Below are 21840 nucleotides of genomic sequence, written 5' to 3'. Positions count from 1 at the left end.
GATAGGAGTCCCAGAGGGTGAGAGGATACTGCTTTCAGCCATCTGAGAGCCTGTGTGAAGAGGATGCTCAGGTTGCAGCAGCCTGTGAGAGTTCCTTAAGCATCCCGAGGTACCACTCACAGATTTATCTGTCAGTGGGAGTGTGTGTGTGTATGTGTGTGTGTGTCCTCGAGTCTGTATGTGCACACTGGCATCTGTGTATATGTGTCCTGTCAAATGAGGGAAGGAATTACAGACACATGATATCATGACTAGAGGATCTGTGTCATTATTTTATTGACTTCAAATTCAGCATCAGGGCAAGGTAACAAAAAAAAAATGGCTAAAAGTATGTCTATTGTGCTGGTTTGAATGAGAATGGCCCCTATAGGCTCATATATTTGAATGCTTAGTCACCAGGGACTGGTAGTATTTGTAAGGATTAGCAGGATTAGGAGGTGTGGCCTTGTTGGAGGAAGTGTGTCACTGTAGGTTGCCTTTGAGGTTTCAAAAGCCCACTATGGACCCAGGCTCACTCATTTGGTTGGCAGATCAGGATGTAGTGTCAGCTACCAGCACTATGAGTGCCACCATGCTTCCAGCATGACAGTGGCCCAAACTTCTGAAACTGTAAGCAAGCGCCCAATAAAATGCTTTCTTTTTTAAGAGTTGCCCTGGACATGATGTCTCTTCACAGCAATCGAACAGTGACTAAGGCATCTATATACAGTGCTTTTTCTCAGTACATGTATGTGCTTATATATAGGGCACTACAAGTAAGACCTAGACTCAAAGTCTAGGTTATAGAAAGCAGTTTCTGCAGAATATAATTTTATCAGGATGTAGTTCTTCTGCATCTGCATTCTTCAACCATAAACTGTCTGCACCATTGGAAAATAAGATAGTTGAACTATCCCAAAATAGGTGTTTCAGTTTGTTTGTTTGTTTGTTTGTTTATAACCTTTTTTTAACTATTCAGGAATGAATTTATATCAGTTTCCCCAAGACAAAACCTCATGAGAGAGGCAGCTGGTTTCTCTGGCCTTTCTACCTTTAAGAGGTCTTCAGCAAAGCCCTTGCCTTGTGGGATTTATGTGTTTAATTCTGAGTTAAAACCCTTCAGTCTTGGGATGGAGAGATGGCTCAGTGGTTAAGAGCCCTGGCTTCTCTTCCAGAGGGCCTGGGTTCAATTTCCAGCACCCACATGGTAGCTTACAGCTGTCTGTAGTTCCAATTCCTAAGGATTTGACACCTTCACACAGGCACCAATGTGCATATAAACAAAACAACAACAAAGCCCTTTAGTCTCAGAAGAAGAAACTCACTGAAAACAAAGTGGCCCATTAGCATTAGCGTTCAGAAATGAGAAGAGCAAAGTCGTGTCCAGGTAGTAACAGGGCTGCCAACCACAGAAGGCACTGCCCTCTGAGCGTTGGGTGCCACTTGCTACAAATCCTGGTTTGGATGCTGACTCGATGGAGGTGTGAAGCCTTGGGTGACCCTGGTGTGAAGCCCTGGGTGATCTTGTTACCCTTCTCTATCAGTTACCTTATCTTAAAGCGGATGAAATTACAGTACCGGCTGCATCTCTGCTGGGAAGCCACTCCACGCTGGGGCCTTGTCAGAGCATTGATCTCCTCCCAGAAGTGAGGCATCTCAGGAAACTGAAACTCATAAAGGCTGGGCTTGCCTAGATATCTGAGGCCTTAAGGTCCAGCTTGCCTCCCATACCCTGGTACTTCATCCCCTGGCTTCTTGTCATCCCTAAATTGGTTTTACAGTTTGTGGGCTCCCATTCTGCCACAGTATCTGAAGCTAAATTATGTACTAGCCATTTCAGTAACTTTGCGAAGTACGAAAACCGCATATGCTTGCGCAGATATGGTTACAGAATTCTGATGTGAGAAAGTTTTATTCAGACTACGATTGAATCAATGTGTTATCATGGATGAGTTGGTTATTCAGGAACTAATCAGTAGTAACAGAAATTAAAAAATAATAATAATAATAGGTTCTCGTCGCTGTGAGTGTGCTGGGCAGGTGCGGACGCCAGAGCCGAGCCCACGTCACCATGCCTCAGAAAATTGAGGAGATCAAGGACTTCCTGCTGACAGCCCGGCAAAAGGATGCCAAGTCTGTCAAGATCAAGAAGAACAAGGACAATGTGAAGTTCAAGGTTCGCTGCAGCAGGTACCTTTACACCCTGGTTATCACAGACAAGGAAAAGGTAGAGAAGCTGAAGCCGTCCCTCCCCCCCGGGTTTGGCAGTGAAGGATCTGAAATGAATCAGACCTCTGCGTGTGACTATTAAAAACCCTGAAAGTCAAAATAATAATAATAATAATAATAATAATAATAATAATGGGAGATGGAGGCAGAAGGATCAGGAGTCCAGGCCAGCCAAGGCTATATGAGACCCTGTTTCAAAAACCAAGCAGATCTGGAGAGATGGCACAACACTCATATCAAGTGGTACACAACCATCTGTAACTCCAGCTCTGGGGACCTGAGGCCTCTGAAGGTACCTGCACTCGTGTGCACACACTCATATGCAGATAGACACACCTACGAATAATTACAAAGAGTAAAAAAATCATCTCTCAAACAAAGAAATCAATGGTGCAGCCAAACCACTCCTTAATTTTCTAATCCCAAGGTGCTTTATATGCTGTGATTAAATCAATGCATTTGTTCTAAAATAAATAAATAAAATCCAATTTTCTCCTAAACTAAGTTGTAAAAAAAAAAAAAAATCTAACTTAAAAAAAAAGTTTTTGAGCTTGGTGTGGTGCCTCCTAGGAAGTGGGGAAATACAAGTCTGAACTGGCTACCTGTAACCCGTGAAGGGATTATGACATCACGTAGACATAAAACCTCTGCCCTACAATTTGCCCTGCCTGCAAGATGTGCTGGGATAAAGGTAGCACAGAAATTGTGGGAGCAGCCAACCAATGACTGGTCCAGCTTGAGACCCATGCCAGGGTCCCAGGAGAGGGAGCCCAACCCTGATACCACCTGGAGCCTGGAGGGCCAGGAAGCAGAGGCTGGATGCCCCAGAGACCCAGGATGAATCCAAACATGTCTGGCAAGAGAAAAAGGAAGGAAGGAAGGAAGGAAGGAAGGAAGGAAGGAAGGAAGGAAGGAAGGAAGGGAGGGAGGGAGGGAGGGAGGGAGGGAGGGAGGGAGGAAGGAAGGCAGGCAGGCAGAGGGGGAAGGGGGAAGGGGGAGAAGGCGGAGGGGAGAGGGAGGGGAAGGGGGAGGGGAGCGGGGGAGGGGGAGGGGAGATGATTCCTAGTGATATTCTGCTATATTCATAGATAGGAGCCTAGCATAATGGTCATCAGAGTTTTACCCAGCAACTGATGGAAACAGATGCAGAGACCCACAGCCAAACATTAGAGGGAGCTGGGTGAATCCTACATCAGGGAATTATAGAAGACAGACTTGTCAAGGACACCACAGGGAAACTGACAGAACCCACCTGGGCTCATGGGAGCTCACAGAGACTGAACCAACAACCAGGGAGCCTACATGGGTGTGACCTAGGTCCTCTGCATATTTGTTATGGTTGTGTAGCTTGGTCTTCTTGTGGGACTCCTAACAATGGGAACAGGGGCTGTTTCTGACTTTTTGCCTGCTTTTGGGATCCTTTTCCTCCTGGGTTGCCGCATCCAGGCTTAATGTGAGGGGAGGTGCCTAATCTTATTGGGACTTGCCATGTCAGTTTGGTTGATATCCAAGGGAGGCATCACCCCTTTTTCTGAAGGAAAACGGAGGATGGGATGAGGGGGACTGGCAGAAGAGGAAAGAGGAAAAACTGATGTCAGGATGTAATATATGAGAGAATAAAAAATTTTTTTTAAAAAAAATCTAAGAACATAAGCCAGGTGTGGTGGTGCACACCTTTAATCCCAGCACTCGGGAGGCAGAGGCAGTCGGATTTTTGAGTTCGAGGCCAGCCTGGTCTGCAGAATGAGTTCCAGGATAGCCAAGGCTATACAGAGAAACCCTATCTTGAAAAAACCAAAAAAAAAAAAAAAAAAAAATGAACATAACCCAACTACCACCATATCTAATGGATTGGAAATATTTGACAACCTTCTAACTTCATTGATGTTAAAAAAAATGAATAAAAATAAATTTATTGTAACTAAAAAAATAACATTTTTTTAAACTTAAAAATTGTTTTCTATTTGGTGTGGGTACGGGACTTTAATTCCAGCACTCAGGAGGCAGAGGTTGGTGGGTCTCTGTAAGTTAACTGAAAAAAAATTGACTTAACCTTGATCAAAGAATTTTTGCTGAATGAAAGGCCTTCTAGCCTCCTTGCATGCTGTAGTTTCTCTGGAGCCCCTAAATCTGTGTTAGAATTTGTAAAAGAAAAACATGTGGTGGTAACATTAGAAGACTGTAGGCCATGCATCGCCTCAGATCAGCCTCAAAAGGATGAATGGGAGGGGGGCTGGGGAGGGGGGATGGCCCTAGGGCTGTCTAGAGCTCGGCTTCTTAAACTGTGGATCAATGCCCCATATCGGGTTATGCTACTGAATGTGAGCCAGGGCACAGAAAGATCTGGAAGCAGTAAAAGGTTACTGAACCCCTAGAATTAAAATTGAATTCAAAGTCAAATGCCTCATAAATCTAAGCTGTTTCTGCCAGAGCTCACTCTTGCTGCGCAGCACCATGCAGTTTTTATCCTAGCCTTGGTTCTGATTACAGTGTGTGAGTTCCAGGATGCAAGGTCAACGAGCAAGGAGAACTGCCCCAAACACGTCTGCTCAGACTCCAGGCCAGTGTGTGTTGTGGACTGCGGTGCTTTTGGTTTTTACTGTTATAGAAACACAGCAGTTTAAGTACAGAAAACAAAGACAATTAATATTTTCCTACTGATACTCCTTGGCATTAAATTAGTATACTTTTGGATTATATTGTGTCAAGTGCTTGATCTTAAAAATTGCTGTTTGAGTGACTGACTCAAGTGTCATTAAAAAGTAATCACAGAGTAAGCCTGGTGTGGTGGCCCGTGACTCTAATTTCTGCATTCGGTAGACAGAGGCAGGGTGATCTTTATGAGTTCAAGCCCAGTTGGGTCTACACAGGAGACCCTATGTCCAGAAAACTGGAGAAAAGGATCAAGAAAAGAATCTTACTTTGGTTTTAGGACAGAATTTCCAGGTAGGCTGGAGAGATGGTGTAAGCTATAAGTCCTAACTCAATTGTCAGACCCCACATGGCAGGAGAGGGTACACTATCAGCAGCTGTCCTCTGACCTCTACAAACATGCTATGCACACACACACACACACACACACACACACACACACATACACACACATACATACACGCACATACACACACTAATGACTTTTTCCTCATTTGACAGGTTACCCACTGTCAAATGAGGAAAAAGAAAATATGGAGTGTTTTGGGGGCTGGAGACATAGCTCAGCAGGTAAGAGCACTGACTGCTCTTCCAGAGGTCCTGAGTTCAATTCCCAGCAACCACATGGTGGCTCACAGCCATCTGTAATGGGATCCGATGCCCTCTTTTGGTGTGTCTGAAGACAGCTACAGTGTACTCGCATACATAAAATAAAAATAAATCTTTGAAAAAATATGGAGTGTTTTTAACTGCACAGTTGTGAGGGGTACAGAGATTCACTGTGTACAGGCTATGATAGTAACCCCTTGCCCAGGGAACAGACGGGCTTATAGCTCGTCCATCTTATACACAGAGTCTTTTTGACAGTCCACCCCCTTGATGGGGCAGGGAAGTATGTAGGCTTGCAAAAAGCAAACCAGCCACTTAATTAGCAAATGGATCCAAGTTGGTCTAAGGGCATAGTTCGGCTGAAAGGCATTTGCCCAGCTTGAGGCACACACATTGACAGTATGAAAACAAGGAAACTACAAACAGCTAGATGTAGTAATGCCCATTTGTCATCACAGAACATAGGAAGTTCATAGGTACCGGGCCAGCTCAGACCACACAGTGAGTGTGAGCCAGCCTGGGCTGCACATGACCCTGTTTTTAAAGTCAAGTTTTCTTTTCAATCTACCAAGTTGTTTAAGGTTAGCCTAAAGTAGAACACCGCAGTAATATGATCAGCACAGAACAAGAACTCCATCTCAGAGAGGGAACAGACAGAAAGTGATACTGCTGGCCTTCTACCCTGTGGAACCTTCCAGGAATGAGCAGGTAGTGCTGTATCGAATGTGTCCGCTCTCCTCAGTCGCCTGGTTCTGCATGACTTTCTTGTGTCACCAGACCTAACCTTTTATAGTACCCATTTCTGACTAGAAATTTAGTATATAATCTAATTAGCTAGAGGACATGGATTTTAATCTATAGCATATGGACTTAATGAAGAATTGGAATCTAAGGGCTGGAGAAATGGCTTAGCAGTTTAGAGAACTGGCTGTTCTTCAGAGGACCTAGGTTCAGTTCCCAGAACTGGCATGATGGCTCAGAATCATCTGTAACTCCAGTTCCAGAGGATCTGATGCCCTCTTCTGGCTTTCTTGGTTACCAGGCACACTCATGGTGTACATACATGCCCATAAACAAAAGTCTCATACCCATAAAAATAAAAATAATTTAAAATTTGGAAATTGAAATCAAGACAGAAGAAAATGTGACGAGCCTGCCATGGGTGATAACATCCCACTTGTTTGCTTTTTGAAATACTTGTTTATTTTATTGTACTGTAGGAATGTTTTGCACACATGTATGTCTGTGCATCATGTATGTCCTAGTGCCCGTGAAGGTCGTCAAATCCACTGGAACTGTGAGTTACAGATGGTTGTGAGCCACTGTGTGGATTCCGGGATCTGAACCTGGGTCTCTGGAGGAGTAGAAAGCAGCAACCACTCTTAACTGCTGAGCCATCTCTTCAGCCCTTAAAAGTTGTTCTTTTGCTGTTTTGCTTGTCATTGGTGTGCACAGAGATGTAACTTACTCTGATCTGGGCTTTTTCTCAAATGTTTTACATATGTTTTAGCTATTTTATTAACACTGGATGTTAAAATTGAAAAGTGTGTGTGTGTGTGTGTGTTTCTTTTGTTTGTTTGTTTGTTTTCATTTTTTGAGAAAAGGTCTCACAGAGGACCTCAAACTCACAGATAATCACCTGCCTCTGCCTCCTGAGTACTGGGATTAAAGGTGTGCATTACCATGTCCAGCTAATAAATCTCTGTTATGAAGACACAGTCCTCATTTCTGGAGAAGAAGAAACCTGAGGCTAGACAGGTGGCTGTTGGTGAAGGGAGCTTGTTTGCTCTTCTAGAGGATCCAGGTTCAGTTCCCAGCACCCATGTCAGACAGCTTACAGCCATCTGAAACTCCAGCAACAGGGGATCTGATGCCCTCTCTGGCATCCATGGGCACCACACTTACGTGTACACTCCCACACACAACAAAAGAAGGCAAAGGCTCGGGGGCACACACCTTTAATCCCAGAACTCAGGGGGCAGAAGCAAGAGGATCTCTGGCCAGCCAGGGCTACATAGTGAGACCTGGTCTCTGTGGTATGTGTGTGTGTGTGTGTGTGTGTGTGTGTGTGTGTGTGTGTAAAATCAAACATTGAATTTGCATCTTGATTTTCAGATATAATAGACCTTACAGCTACAGGAATACTTTTACTTTGTTTTAAAAAAAACTTTCTGTTGTTATTATTGTTGACAGTTTTTGTTTGCTTGTTTATGGCACGAGTCCCTTGTAAACCAGTACTTACTTAGAGAACAGAGACCCAAAGGTTGAGCTCTGCCCTCCACACGTGTGCTGTGGCAGGTGAATGTTCACACGCGACCCATACTTTTTTTTTTTTTAAGATTTATTTATTTATTATATATAAGTACACTGTAGCTGTCTTCAGACACTCCAGAAGAGGGCGCCAGATCTCGTTGTGGATGGTTGTGAGCCACCATGTGGTTGCTGGGATTTGAACTCTGGACCTTCGGAAGATCAGTCGGGTGCTCTTACCCACTGAGCCATCTCACCAGCCCCTGAGACCCATACTTTTTATACACACACACAAGAGCAAGCTGAGTGTAGTGACTCACACCTGGGTTCCATATGGAGATAGATTGACACTGGTTATGCTTGGGGTTTCAGATGAGTAGGGTAGTAAACACGTAGCAAGCAAGAGAATAGATAGTAGATAGGTGGTAGCAGCAGACACATGGTAACAACACTTTATGGTGTTGGAAACTTACAACATCCAGTAGGAACAACTGCAGTAAGCTGGCTAGGAGAACAAGCAACAGTAAGACCATCAAATCTGACCCTTGCAGCATCTGGCAGAAATAATGAGGAGAGTCCTGGCAAAGTAGAGCAGTTTCTCCATGGATGAACTTCTACCACCCTGTTCCTACTGTTGGCATTCTTAAGCAGGCGGTAAACAACTGGATCTGCTATGGGAAACAGTTTACCTTCCAGTCATTTACAATGTTGCAATAGATTAAATATCCATAGCCTCTGGTTGTTGTCCTCTCTTCCTGCCCCAGAGATGAGAGGTCAGCCTGCCCCAGGGACAAAGAGCTTTGGAGGACGTTCATGAACGTGTTCCAATCTGAGAGGTGGTTCATCTCTTGTTCCCAGACTCTGCTTTTGGCAAGAGCAAGAAAATTGATCAACATAATGTGCATTACACTGAACCCAAAAGATAGCTGAGAGTTCAAGGCCAGCCTAGGCCACAGAGTGAAACCTCATCTCATCAAAACCAACCCAACCACACAAACAATAGCAAATGTTGACAAAGATGTACTGTGTGTGTGTGTACCTTACAGTTCTGAGAGGTATGTGTACTGCTACAGCCACCATGTAAACTAGTATGGAAGTCCCTCAAAATACTAAAATATTCCTGGGGCTGGAGAATGGCTAAGCAGTTGAGACCGGGATTCAATTCTCAGCACCCACATGGCAGCTCACAGCTCTCTGTAACTACAGTTCCAGAAGATGTGACACCTTCTGACCCCTCAGGTACCAGTGGCACAGAGACATACACACATGCAGGCAAAAGAGACACCCCTCCCACACACGTTAAAAACAAAACAACAACAAAAGCTAATATTCCCTATACCACACCTGAGAGCACAGTAGAGTTTTATTTGGCCACAAAGAAAAATGAGTTATGTCATTTCCAGGAAAATGGGTAGACCTGAACATGATAGTCAGTGAGCTAGAACCAGAAATACAAATATCACATCTTATCTCATCATGGAATCTACTTTGTATAGGTGTGTGTGGTGTGTGTGAGTGTGTATGTATGGTTGTGTATGTATGTGGTATTAGCTGCTTCTCCATTGCTGTGATAAAACATTGACTAAAAAGAACTTATAGAAGATTGATTTTGGCTTACTGTTCCTGGGGGAAAGTCCAGAGTGGCCAGGAAGGTAAGGCATGGTGGGAGAATCAGGAAGCTGACTGATCACATTTTCATCTAAACACAAGAAGCAGACAGAAAGAACCAGGAAGTGGGACAAAGCTATAAACCCTCGAAGCCTCCCCCCAGCAGCTTACTTCCTCTGCACACACAGCTTATCAGGCTGTCAACCTCACTGGGTTAGAATAGACTAAGAGAGAAGCTGCTTGTAGGATCTAGCCTGTCCCTGTGGCTTTGCAGGGGCAAGGCCTTCCATGCCACAACAGCTGCTGGGAGATCTAGCCTGTAGACTGGGCAACCGGTGAACTCTTGGTTTCTCTGGTGTAAGACAACCATTGCCGGAGTACTCTGGTTGTATTGTGTAAGCCAGTGTAATAAATCTCTTTTTGATATATATTCATTCTGTTCCACTAGAGAACCCTTGACCAGCGCCCCGGGCTGGCCTCAAGCTGCTTACATAGCTGAGGATGACCTTGAACTTCAGGCTTTCCCTGCTTTCAACTCCTAAGTGTTCGGATCACTAGCATGGGCCAGTTTTACGTGGTACTAGACACCAAGCCAGGGCTCTGTGCACTGTAGCAAAGTGCACTACAAACCATGCTATCCCCTCAACCCTAAATCTGCATTCTTTAGGGCATATGACCTGTGGTATTTTGTTATGACAGATCAAACAGAATAATGAGGACTTCATTTAGTCCTTTCCCACACGTGCTATCAGGGTTTTGAATTTTGCTTGCTGTTTCTTGTCATGATATGTACCCTAAGATAGTATCTTTCTATGTATCCCTGGCTGGTGTGGAACTCTGTGCGTGGATCAGGCTGGCTTCAACCTCCTATAGAGCCACCTGCCTCTGCTTTCTAAATTCTGGGATTAAAGATGCAAGGCACCATGCTAGGCTTTTGTAGTGATATTTTCAAGGGGTGTGTATGTGTGTGTGTGTGTGTGCCTTTAAACATAGAAAACAAATTATATTATTTTTTGATTGATAATTTATAACTCAAATATTTGTAGGTCTGCTTCCGTTGGAGGGGGGTTCTTGTTAATACAGGCTTGTTCCTCTGTGTGATATTATCTTTGTACACTTATACAGAATTCATATGTGGGAATCATTTGAGACCTGGATGAAGGCATCTTTCCCCACAGAAGAGTTCTGTTCCCCTCCACTGTCATCCGAAGGTAACACAAACCACTTTAGTTCTAGTCCAGATTAAACCTTTAGCTTCCTTAGACTGTGTGGCTACACATGCCTGTAATTCCAGCACTTGTGGGGCCAAAACAGGATTATAGGAAATAACTAGGGGAACATAATGAGTCCTTATATAAATGTTAAATTAAAACAAAAAGAGCATTTCCTTAGATTCTTCCAGTGATGTGGGCCAGCTTTAATCCTTCAGGAACTTGGCTTCATTCTCTGTTCACTCTGAAAAGATAGCTTGGTCCCAGCCAAACGGAAGATCAGAATCACCTCCCAGGGCAGGTTTTGCTAAGTGACATTCTCTCTCTCTCTCTCTCCTCTCTCTCTCTCTCTTTCTTTCTTTCTTTCTCTTTTCTTTTCTTTTTTTAATAGCTGTTACTGTGCCCTTTACTCTTTGGGACTACAGAAAAACCACAGCTCAGTTCTACAGCTGTTACTTCCCAACTAAGGACAGCCCCAAGGAGGAAACAGCCCTAAGCACTCATTCACCTGGAGGAGCTGCCTCAGTCTAGAATGTTGGAAAGTTTTGTTTTGTTTTTTCTTTTTTTAGATTTTTATTATTATTATATGTAAGTACACTGTAGCTGTCTTCAGACACTCCAGAAGAGGGAGTCAGATCTCATTACGGATGGCTGTGAGCCACTATGTGGTTGCTGGGATTTGAACTCAGGACCTTCGAAAGAGCCATCTCTCCAGTCCAGGGAGTACTTTTTTAGTCTGCTGATAACTCACTAATTATTTAAAGGTATATTAGTATTTCACTAATATTCTAGAATTTTTCCCTCAGTTCCAGAGAGATGCCTGTGCTAGACTCCTTGGACAGCTTTGACAAAGCACCATAGACTGACTGTGTTAGAAAATAAACTTTCTTTCTCAACAATTCTGAAATGTAGAAGTCCAAGTCAATGTCCTGAGTGATGTGTTGTCTGGTGATGGAACTTTGCCTCTTGGATTGCAATGGTGATTGCTTTCTGACTATGTCCACATGTGGCCTTTCTTTAGTGCATGGAGAAAAGGAGGGGAGGGATAGAAAAAAGGGGAAAAGGAAGGCGGTAGAAGGAGACCAACAAGGAAAGAGACTCTACTCTATTGTCTCTTATAAGAACATGACCAAGCCAGCTCAGTCAGTCAACAGGGTCTTGAGGGAGGGAGGGAGGATTGAAAAGACAAAGACAACTAGACAACACCATAGCACGACCCCAGCCAGTGCTGAGGCTGAAGCGGGTTCATTATTTCCCAGTCTGCCTTTATGTCATTCTAGGTACATACAAAGAATATGGTGAGTCCTAAGGCATAAACAAAGCATTCAAGAAACGAACGAAGCATGGACAGAGTAGTTAAGGAGCAAACAAAGCATAAACAAAGGTCCCAACATTACTGTATCCAGAGTCTTGGCCCATCAAGATACAAAGAACACATTCCTTAGCTCTACTCATCTTGAGCCTACTTTCTTGTCCTAGCCCAAGGTCAGATTCCTGCCAGATTTCTAGAAGGTCTACTGGAAGTTCAAACCAAGAACAATAACCCTCCAAGCCGAGTGCTGGGAGACCAAGTTTCTAAAGCCTGAAGCAATACTAGTCCCCCAACTTTTAGATTGGATCTATATGCCTCTGGGTCTTCCTGAACTTCTCCTAGGCCCTAGACTCTCAAGGGCCCAGGACCGCCAGCACTGATATTTCACCTACCCATCATTCTTATCTGGGCAGGGCAAGAGGACTCCAGGCAGCTGACTGAAAGCCAGGTACTGGGTTTTACGAGCTAACTTTGGAAACCCCGGAGCATCCTTTCCTATACTCTTTTTGTAGTTGTGGCTAGAATCCAATATTTCATGGGGTGGGTGCACAGAACTTATTTTTATCTTAAAGAATATTTTTATTTGTGAGTACATGTGAGTACAGATGTCTTCAGAGGCCAGAGGCATCAGAAAGATATCAAGATGATATCAGCTGGAGTTATGGGTGGCTGTGAGTGCCTGATGTGGGTGCTAGGAACTGAACTTAGGTCCTTTCAAAGAGCTGAACAAATCTTAACCGCTGAACCATCTCTCCAACCCCAGAACCTCTCTCTTGAAGTTAGAGGTGCAAGTTCTAGAAGAATTATTACATGTGGATAATAATCATTTGGATAGTCTACATTTCCATCGTGAAGGAACCATGGGAAATTGACATGTAGATTTATTGACAATAGAGTTAAGGCATAAATTTGCTTTTGAGATTACATACTTTTGTGACTGGAGAGATGGCTCAGCAGTTAAGAGCATTAGTTGTGTTTTCACCAAATGGCGCTGAAAGCAAAGAAGGAAGCTCCTGCCCCTCCCAAAGAAGCCAAAGCAAAGGCCTTGAAAGCTAAGAAGGTAGTGCTAAAAGGCGTCCACAGCACAAAAAGAAGATCCAAACACCACCCACCTTCCGGCGGCCCAAGACCCTGCGGCTCCAGAGGCAGCCAAAATAGCCTCTGAAAGAGTGTGCCCAGGAGAAACAAGCTTGACCACTATGCTATCATCAAATTTCCACTGAACACCGAGTCAGCCATGAAGAAAATAGAGGACAACAACACGCTTGTGTTCATTGTGGATGTCAAGGCCAACAAGCATCAGATCAAACAGGCCATCAGGAAACTCTTTGACATTGATGTGGCCTAAGTCAATACCCTGATAAGGCCTGATGGAGAGAAAAAGGTGTATGTTCGCTTGGCTCCTAATTATGATGCCCTAGATGTTGCCAACAAGATTGAGATAATCTAAACTGAGTCCATATGGCTAATTCTAAATACATGCACTTTTTTTCACCATTAAAATAAAAATAAATAAATAAATAAAAAAGAAAGCATTAGTAGTTCTTGCAGAGGACCCAGATCAATTCCTGGCTCTAAAAGGGCAGCTCAGAACCATCTCTAAGTCCAGATCCAAAGGACCCAATGCCCCCATCTGGCATGTGTTGTCACTGCATGTACAAATAAGCAGGCAGAACACCAATACACATAAAAGAAAAATAAAAGGTTAATTTTTAACTACGTATATGCTTTGCTTTTAGTAGAAACACTCTGATTTGAGCATAAATTCACACAAAACATCTATATCCCCGACACAGTAAATGGGTCTCAGCAATTAGAATCTATTCCTATATGTACTGTACTATGCTCTCTTTGGGGAAAAAAATTCATTTATCTACTTTTTTCTTGTTTCTTCATCTGTAAAATGAAAATACCCTTCTTTCTTTCTTTTTTTCCCAATTTCTTGACCTTTCTTTTCTTTTTTTTTAAATATTTTTTATTACGTATTTTCCTCAATTACATTTCCTTTTTTTTTTTTTACAGTTCTTTCCTTTATTGAATTTATGAAAATTTTAAAGTGAAACCAAAGCAATCATTAATCGGCTGAGACAAAAGGAAAGCATCTTCACCTGAGTTCCCCCCGACCCGCGCTGGCCTGCCCCAGCTCCTCCAGCTTTTGGGTTGCTAGGGCATTATTTCCATACAACTCTAGTTTTTTCATTTTTTTTTTTCCACAATGTGGTTCAACTATGAACAGCATATATACAGATTCTCACCCACAATTAGATCTCTTCCTGGAACAACTCCTCCGTAGAACTCATTCTCTGGGGCCTGACTAAGTAAGACTTCTTTCTAGCTTCTCAGACACAATGCATTTACGGGTTTTCACTAATGTGAGTTCCCTGATATGCTCCAAGAGCTGAACATTAATAAGCTTTCTTCATTCAGATACTTATTGTTCCTCTGATTTTCGTCTAGGAGGATGGAAACCCAAGTACGACGCTCCAACACATGTTTTCGCCACACCCAAATATCCATTTACCCCAGTATGGCTTCTCTGAGGGGTAAGGAAGTCAGAGTTCTGTAAGCAGCTTTTTGCCTGTAATGTCTGGGGCTTCTCCCCAGGGTGATTTTTCTGATATCCAATAAGACATACTCACTGTCTGAAGTACTGCCAATACAAAACATTTACATGGTTGTTCTCTGGTGTGACTTGTCTTGTAAAGATGAGGACTTAACACTGCTGGAGAGCTCTCATACTGCATTGTAAAGCTTCCTACCTGTATGAATCTTGTGATGGTTTTCCAAAACCCAGAGCATTTGTGGAGTTCTTTGCAATTGTGGCTAATAAAGGTGTCCTGACAGGGCCACTCTCTGCATTTAAACTTTTCTTACAGTTCCTAAGACTGTAGACTCTCTGAACTCCAATGAAGTCTGAGATCTAAGGGAAATCTGAAATTTACCTAGGAGTCTTTCACTTACTGAATTCTGATATGTAAATATATTTTTAAGGTTACATGACTTCTTGTCAAGACATACGTGAGGTTTCCGATGCGTGAGAACTTAGATCAAGCCCTTTTTCACTCATATTACAGATGTATTCATCATCAATGTGCACTGTCTGATGTTGAAGAAGGGCTGAGCTATGATGAAAGGTTTTATCACATACACTGTATTTATAATGGAGCTCCTCTGTTTGAGTCCTCATTTTCTGCTGGGCAACGAAGTCCATACCTAGGAGGAAGTCACTCTCACACATAGACCATTGATGTGGTTTTTCTTCCATATGAATTCTCTGATGTACAATAAAGTCTGAGCTACAGTTGAAACTTTTCTCATATTCAAGGCATTTGAAAGTATGAGTGTGAGTTGCCTGGTGCCTAATTAGGTTGGCACTCCGAGTAAAACTTCTCATACACTCCAAGCATTTATATGGTTTCTCTCCTGTATGGACTCTCTGGTGTACAATAAGGTCAGATTTCTGGCCAAAGCACTTCTCACAGGCACCACACTTGTACGGCTTCTCCCCAGTATGAACTCTTTTATGCACAATGAAGGCAGACCGATGTCGGTAACTTTTCTCACATTTATTGCATTTGTAGGGCCTTTCACCGGTATGAGTCCTTTGGTGGCTAATAAGATCTGATTTCCCACTAAAAGCCTTTTCACATTCCAGACACTTAAACGGTTTCTCACCTGTGTGAGTTCTTCGGTGCCTTATGAGATTTGTACTTCGACTGAAGCATTTATCACACTCATTACACAGATAAGGTTTTTCACCTGTATGGCTTCGCTGGTGGACAAGCAGATCAGAACTCTGACCAAAATTCTTGCCACAGATGTCACAGGTATAAAACTTTTTACCTGCATGAGTTCTCTGGTGTCCTGAAAGGGCTAAGTGGTGCCAAAAGCTCTTTTCACATTTGCTACACTTATAAGGTTTCTCGTAATTATGGATCCTCTGGTGGGAAATAAGATCTGAACTTTGCATGAAGGTTTTCTCACACATATCACATCTATAAGGTTTCTCCTCGGTATATGTTCTCTCACACATTCGTGCTAAGTTTTCACAAAAGTTTTGTTCACGTTCAAGGCACTGATATGTTTGATTATCTATTTGAGTAATCTCATGTACACGAATATAAATCTTTTTCCCCCTTTTGAGGGCATACATGGTATGTTTTCCGTTTTTGAGTTCTCTGGTTACATTTCTCTTCTGAAGTGTACATCTTCTATGGTTCTCTCCTAAGTGGCTTTCCATCAGTCTTCTTGATCCCTGTTTTCATAGTCATTTTTCTGGTAACTTCAAAAATATATCTTTTTTAAGCCTTTCATTCATTTGCAGTTTGTGTTTAAAAATTTCCAGCATCATATACATTAGTTTCTTACTTGGTACCTCCAAACCAACAATGCAGACAGATGAAAAGCAGCCTTCACTTTATGTCTTGAGAAAATCAAAACTTAAAAAAACCAGCTTTCTTAACAAGAACCCAACGACTATTTTTTTAGATCCACAAGGTCTCTAATCCAGAAGTACTCATAATATTTAATTCTTCCCTCTGCTGGAGAAGCCGTGCCCGTAAGCCACAAGGCCAAGGCAAACCTCTCTCACCAGCAGAGACAGGGAGGCGTAGCCCCTCAATTACATTTCCAATGCTATCCCAAAAGTCCCCCATATCCTCCCCCCCACTTCCCTACCCACCCATTCCCATTTTTTGGCCCTGGCATTCCCTTGTACTGGGGCATATAAAGTTTGCATGTCCAATGGGCCTCTCTTTCCAGTGATGGCTGACTAGGCCATCTTTTGATACATACGCAGCTAGAGTCAAGAGCTCCGGGGACTGGTTAGTTCATAATGTTGTTGCACCTACAGGGTTGCAGATCTCTTTAGCTCCTTGGATACTTTCTCTAGCTCCTCCATTGGGGGCCCTGTGATCCATCCAATAGCTGACTGTGAGCATCCACTTCTGTGTTTGCTAGGCCCCGACCTAGTCTGACAAGAGACAGCTATATCAGGGTCCTTTCAGCAAATGCATGCTAGTGTATGCAATGGTGTCATCGTTTGGAGGCTAATTATGGGATGGATCCCTGGATATGGCAGTCTCTAGATGGTCCATCCTTTTGTCTCAGCTCCAAACTTTGTCTCTGTAACTCCTTCCATGGGTGATTGTTTCTAATTCTAAGAAGGGGCAAAGTGTCCACACTTTGGTCTTCGTTCTTCTTCAGTTTCATGTGTTTTGCAAATTGTATCTTATATCTCGCTATACTAAGTTTCTGGGCTAATATCCACTTATCAGTGAGTACATATCACTTGAGTTCTTTTGTGATTGTGTTACCTCACTCAGGATGATGCCCTCCAGGTCCAACCATTTGCCTAGGAATTTCACAAATTCATTCTTTTTAATAGCTGAGTAGTACTCCATTGTGTAAATGTACCACATTTTTTTTTAATCCATTCCTCTGTTGAGGGGCATCTGGGTTCTTTCCAGCTTCTGGCTATTATAAATAAGGCTGCTATGAACATAGTGGAGCATGTATCCTTCTTACCGGTTGGGACATATTCTGGATATATGCCCAGGAGAGGTATTGTGGGATCCTCCAGTAGTACTATGTCCAATTTTCTGAGGAACCACCAGACTGATTTTTAGAGTGGTTGTACAAGCTTGCAATCCCACCAACAATGGAGGAGTGTTCTTCTTTTTCCACATCCTTGCCAGCATCTGCTGTCACCTGAATTTTTGATCTTAGCCATTCTGACTGGTGTGAGATGGAATCTCAGGGTTATTTTGATTTGCATTTCTCTGATGATTAAGGATGTTGAACAGTTTTTCAGGTGCTTCTCAGCCATTCGGTATTCCTCAGGTGAGAATTCCTTGTTTAGCTCTGAGCCCCATTTTTTAATGGGGTTATTTGATTTTCTGGAGTCCACCCTCTTGAGTTCTTTATATATATATTGGATATTAGTCCCCTATATGATTTAAGATAGGTAAGGATCCTTTCCCAATCTGTTGGTGGCCTTTTTGTCTTATTGACAGTGCGCCTTGCAGAAGCTTTGCAGTTTCATGAGGTCTCATTTGTCAATCTATGATCTTACAGCACAAGCCATTGCTGTTCTATTCAGGAATTTTCCCCCTGTGCCCATATCTTTGAGGCTTTTCCCCACTTTCTCCTTTATAAGTTTCAGTGTCTCTGGTTTTATGTGAAGTTCCTTGGTCCACTTAGATTTGACCTTAGTACAAGGAGATAGGAATGGATCGATTCGCATTCTTCTACATGATAACAACCAGTTGGGCCAGCATCATTTGTTGAAAATGCTGTCTTTCTTCCACTGGATGTTTTTAGCTCCCTTGTCGAAGATCAAGTGACCATAGGTGTGTGGGTTCATTTCTGGGACAATTACTCTGATACCTAAACCACAGAAAGATCCAACAAAGATAGAGAACTTCAGACCAACTTCCCTTATGAATATAGATGCAAAAATACTCAATAAAATTCTCGCTAACCGAATCCAAGAACACATTAAAGCAATCATCCATCCTGACCAAGTAGGGTTTATTTCAGGGATGCAGGGATGGTTTAATATATGGAAATCCATCAATGTAATCCATTATATAAACAAACTCAAAGACAAAAACCACATGATCATCTCATTAGATGTGGAAAAAGCATTCGACAAGATCCAACACCCATTCATGATAAAAGTCTTGGAAAGATCAGGAATTCAAGGCCCATACCTAACCATGATAAAAGTAATCTACAGCAAACCAGTAGCCAACATCAAAGTAAATGGTGAGAAGCTGGAAGCAATCCCACTAAAATCATGGACTAGACAAGGCTGCCCACTTTCTCCCTACCTATTCAACATAGTACTTGAAGTCCTAGCCAGAGCAATTCGACAACAAAAGGAGATCAAGGGGATTCAAATTGGAAAAGATAAAATCAAAATATCACTTTTTGCAGATGATATGATAGTATATATAAGTGACCCTAAAAATTCCACCAGAGAACTCCTAAACCTGATAAACAGCTTCGGTGAAGTAGCTGGATATAAAATTAACTCAAACAAGTCAATGGCCTTTCTCTACACAAAGAATAAACAGGCTGAGAAAGAAATTAGGGAAACAACGCCGTTCTCAATAGTCACAAATAATATAAAATATCTTGGCATGACTCTAACTAAGGAAGTGAAAGATCTGTATGATAAAAACTTCAAGTCTCTGAAGAAAGAAATTAAAGAAGATCTCAGAAGATGGAAAGATCTCCCATGCTCATGGATTGGCAGGATCAACATTGTAAAAATGGCTATCTTGCCAAAAGCAATCTACAGATTCAATGCAATCCCCATCAAAATTCCAACTCAATTTTTCAACGAATTAGAAAGAGCAATCTGCAAATTCATCTGGAATAACAAAAAACCTAGGATAGCAAAAACTCTTCTCAAGGATAAAAGTACCTCTGGTGGAATCACCATGCCTGACCTAAAGCTTTACTACAGAGCAATTGTGATTAAAAACTGCATGGTACTGGTATAGTGACAGACAAGTAGACCAATGGAATAGAATTGAAGACCCTTTTTTCTTTCTTATGGCTAGAGCCAGCAACTTGTGTGTCTCCAGCTGACTCTGAACTCACGATGTACCTGAAAATGACCTTGAGCTTCTGATCCACCTGACTCCACCTCCCATGTGTGGGATTATAGGTCTATGCCACCACACCCAGTTTTCAGATTATTTTATTGTGTGTATATGAGTGGTCTGTATGCATGTGCTTATGTGCATCATGTGCATTCCTAGTGCCCACAGAGATCAAAAGAGGATCGGAGTCTCCTGGAACTGAAGTTCAAATGGTTGTAAGTCACCATGTCGGTTATGAGAACTGATCTCCGGCCTCAAATCCAATCCCAAACTATTTGGTTACACCTGTAACCTTCATGCCTCTACAAGAGCAGTAAATGCTTTTAACCACGACCCATGTCTTTTTTGTTTTTGTTTTTCGAGGCTGCATTTCTCTGTGTAACTCTGTCTGTTCAGGAACTCACTCTGTAGACCAGGTTGGCCTCTAACTGCCTCTACCTTCCATGGGCAGAGATTAAAGAAGTGCACCCCATCTCTCTGCTCCTCCTCCTCCTCTTCCTAGTAGAATTACTCTTTACTTATTCCTTGACAGTTTTCTACATGTAAAGAGTGATCATGATCATTTGGATTCTAACTCCCCATCCCAGTCTTCCTAGTAATCCAGACTCTCGATCCTACTCCCTCAGCACCTAGAATAAGTCTCCCTCTCCTTGTACATCCTTTTCTCTTCGGTTGTTAGTAATCCATTGAGCCCAATTAGTCATGTCCACTGAAAGGTTGATCGCTCTTGTTGACTTGATCTTGAGAAAGAGTTCATGTGTGCACTGGTCATGTCATGTTCCCAAACATCATTTCACAGCACCTCTCGGACTCCAGTTATTATGTTCTTTCGAATCCTCTTCTGAGATGTTCCCTGAGCTTTGGGTGAAAGTATTGATATAGATGGTCCACTTGGGGTTGAAAACTCAATAAATATTTCTTTTCACTTTAACTAGTTATGAGTCCAAATTCGTTGTTGACAACTGCAGAACGAAGTTTCTTAAGCCAAAGTTGAGAGCAGCACTAACGTATGGGAATAAGCAGACATATTTAGGTTAAAATTTCAACAGTGTGTCATTTAGTAAACCAACATTGGTAGGTTCCTCCTTAGGGCCTATAACCTCTTAACTCATGGGCTTTTTGACCAGGTTATAGTATCAGGCCCAAATTCCTTCCTGTGGAGCAGGCCTCAAATCAAATCCCAAACTATTTGGTTACACCTGTAACCTTTATGCCACTATTGCATCTGTGAGGGCATTTTTACCTGGTACGTCAGTATTTTAGCGCTCAGAGTTGGGTGTAGCTGTACCATTGATGTCTTTTCTATGCTAGATGGCTTACATGGTACTTACTAGCACCATAAAAGCTAATCAGCAGGAAGTTTTCAGGTCAGCTTGATTTCACTGTCTTGTAACCAAAGAAACAAACTGCAGATGATTCCAGCCAGCACCTGTCAAGTCCCTTCAAGCTTCAAGTCTTTCCAACTGAGGTCCAGACTTCCTGTAGCAGAGACAAATCATTCTCCTTCCTGTCTGAAACCTTGATGCTCAACAGATTCCAGAAGAATTACATGGTTATCTAAAGTTATTATACTTTAGTGGTACCTTTTAATGCAACAACAGTAACCGAAATAATTCACAGGAAAGGCCTGACACATAGATGTTAAAATTAGTTCTATCTTTTCTTTTTTCAAGAGCCCCAAGTGCCTTTAGATGGCAGGGAAAGTATGTGGTAATACTAGGGGTCTAGAGGAAGAAATCTAAAGGTGTTAAGTGTTATGTTATCCAAATGCCACAGAAAAAGGTCAAGGGGCAGAAGCCAGATAGATAGACACCTTGGCCAAGCCACAGCAGATGTCATGTCCAAGAGGCAAGTACCCAGAGTGCAGATCTGGGAGAAAGGTCAGGAAAGGATGGGTCATCTAAGTCCATCATATGGCAATTCAGCACAGCTCCTGGAGTTGGTCTGTCGCATCCACCCCGACCAGCAGGAAAGACGCAACACCACGTTGTCCTTCTTCAAGCAGGTTTATTCAGGAACACTTCACATTGCAATGCAGGAACAGGAATCCCCTGAACAACCCAGGGGCACGCCTTAAATACCCTACTGACTCCTCCCAATCACCCCAGTCACGTAATGGCAGCCCATTGGTTCACAGCAAATGACGACACCTCAGGTGAGCTGACGAGGCATGGCGTCTGCGCAGTGCAGGCGGCTGGGATGTGGCTAAGTCTGAGGTAATGAGGAAGTCAGGTGCAGGTCATAAGACCTGGCAGCTATCCCGGGTGCCATCTTGGGGCAGCAGCTGCACCCACTCCTCACATTGGTCAGCCTTGATAACATGATGCACCTGGTACTAAGTATTCTTTAATTCTGACACTTGGCCTTTTGAGAGGTG

General features: G+C 42.7%; 2 protein-coding genes and 1 pseudogene across 3 annotated transcripts in view; 2 read left to right on the top strand and 1 right to left on the bottom strand.

Annotated features, from left to right (window-relative positions):
- LOC110290340 (large ribosomal subunit protein eL38-like) overlaps positions 1–2264 on the top strand; it is a 16015-nt pseudogene extending 13751 nt beyond the window's left edge. The window contains exon 2 of the transcript XR_015044848.1: positions 1991–2264. The product of XR_015044848.1 is annotated as a large ribosomal subunit protein eL38-like (transcript). The remainder of the gene's footprint in view (positions 1–1990) is intronic.
- The window catches only part of Shld1 (shieldin complex subunit 1), a 131597-nt gene that overhangs the window by 20858 nt on the left and 88899 nt on the right, over positions 1–21840 (top strand). The gene's annotated exons all lie outside the window — the stretch shown is intronic.
- On the bottom strand, positions 14351–16451 carry LOC110289627 (zinc finger protein 322). The gene has a single exon (XM_021155917.3). It carries the CDS (start codon positions 16088–16090, stop codon positions 14858–14860), a length of 1233 nt encoding a protein of 410 aa, XP_021011576.3. The 5' UTR covers positions 16091–16451; the 3' UTR covers positions 14351–14857.

This window comes from Mus caroli, unplaced genomic scaffold (genome assembly GCF_978045245.1).
Source record: "Mus caroli unplaced genomic scaffold, Mus_caroli_1 scaffold_2, whole genome shotgun sequence".
NCBI classification, from domain to species: domain Eukaryota; kingdom Metazoa; phylum Chordata; class Mammalia; order Rodentia; family Muridae; genus Mus; species Mus caroli.
Note: the sequence above shows the minus strand (reverse complement) of the source record. Positions and strands in the feature narration are given on the sequence as shown.

Excerpts from the sequence above, each read along its gene's own strand:
- LOC110289627 (XM_021155917.3), bottom strand. The coding sequence starts at position 16,090 with ATGGAAAGCCACTTAGGAGAGAACCATAGAAGATGTACACTTCAGAAG.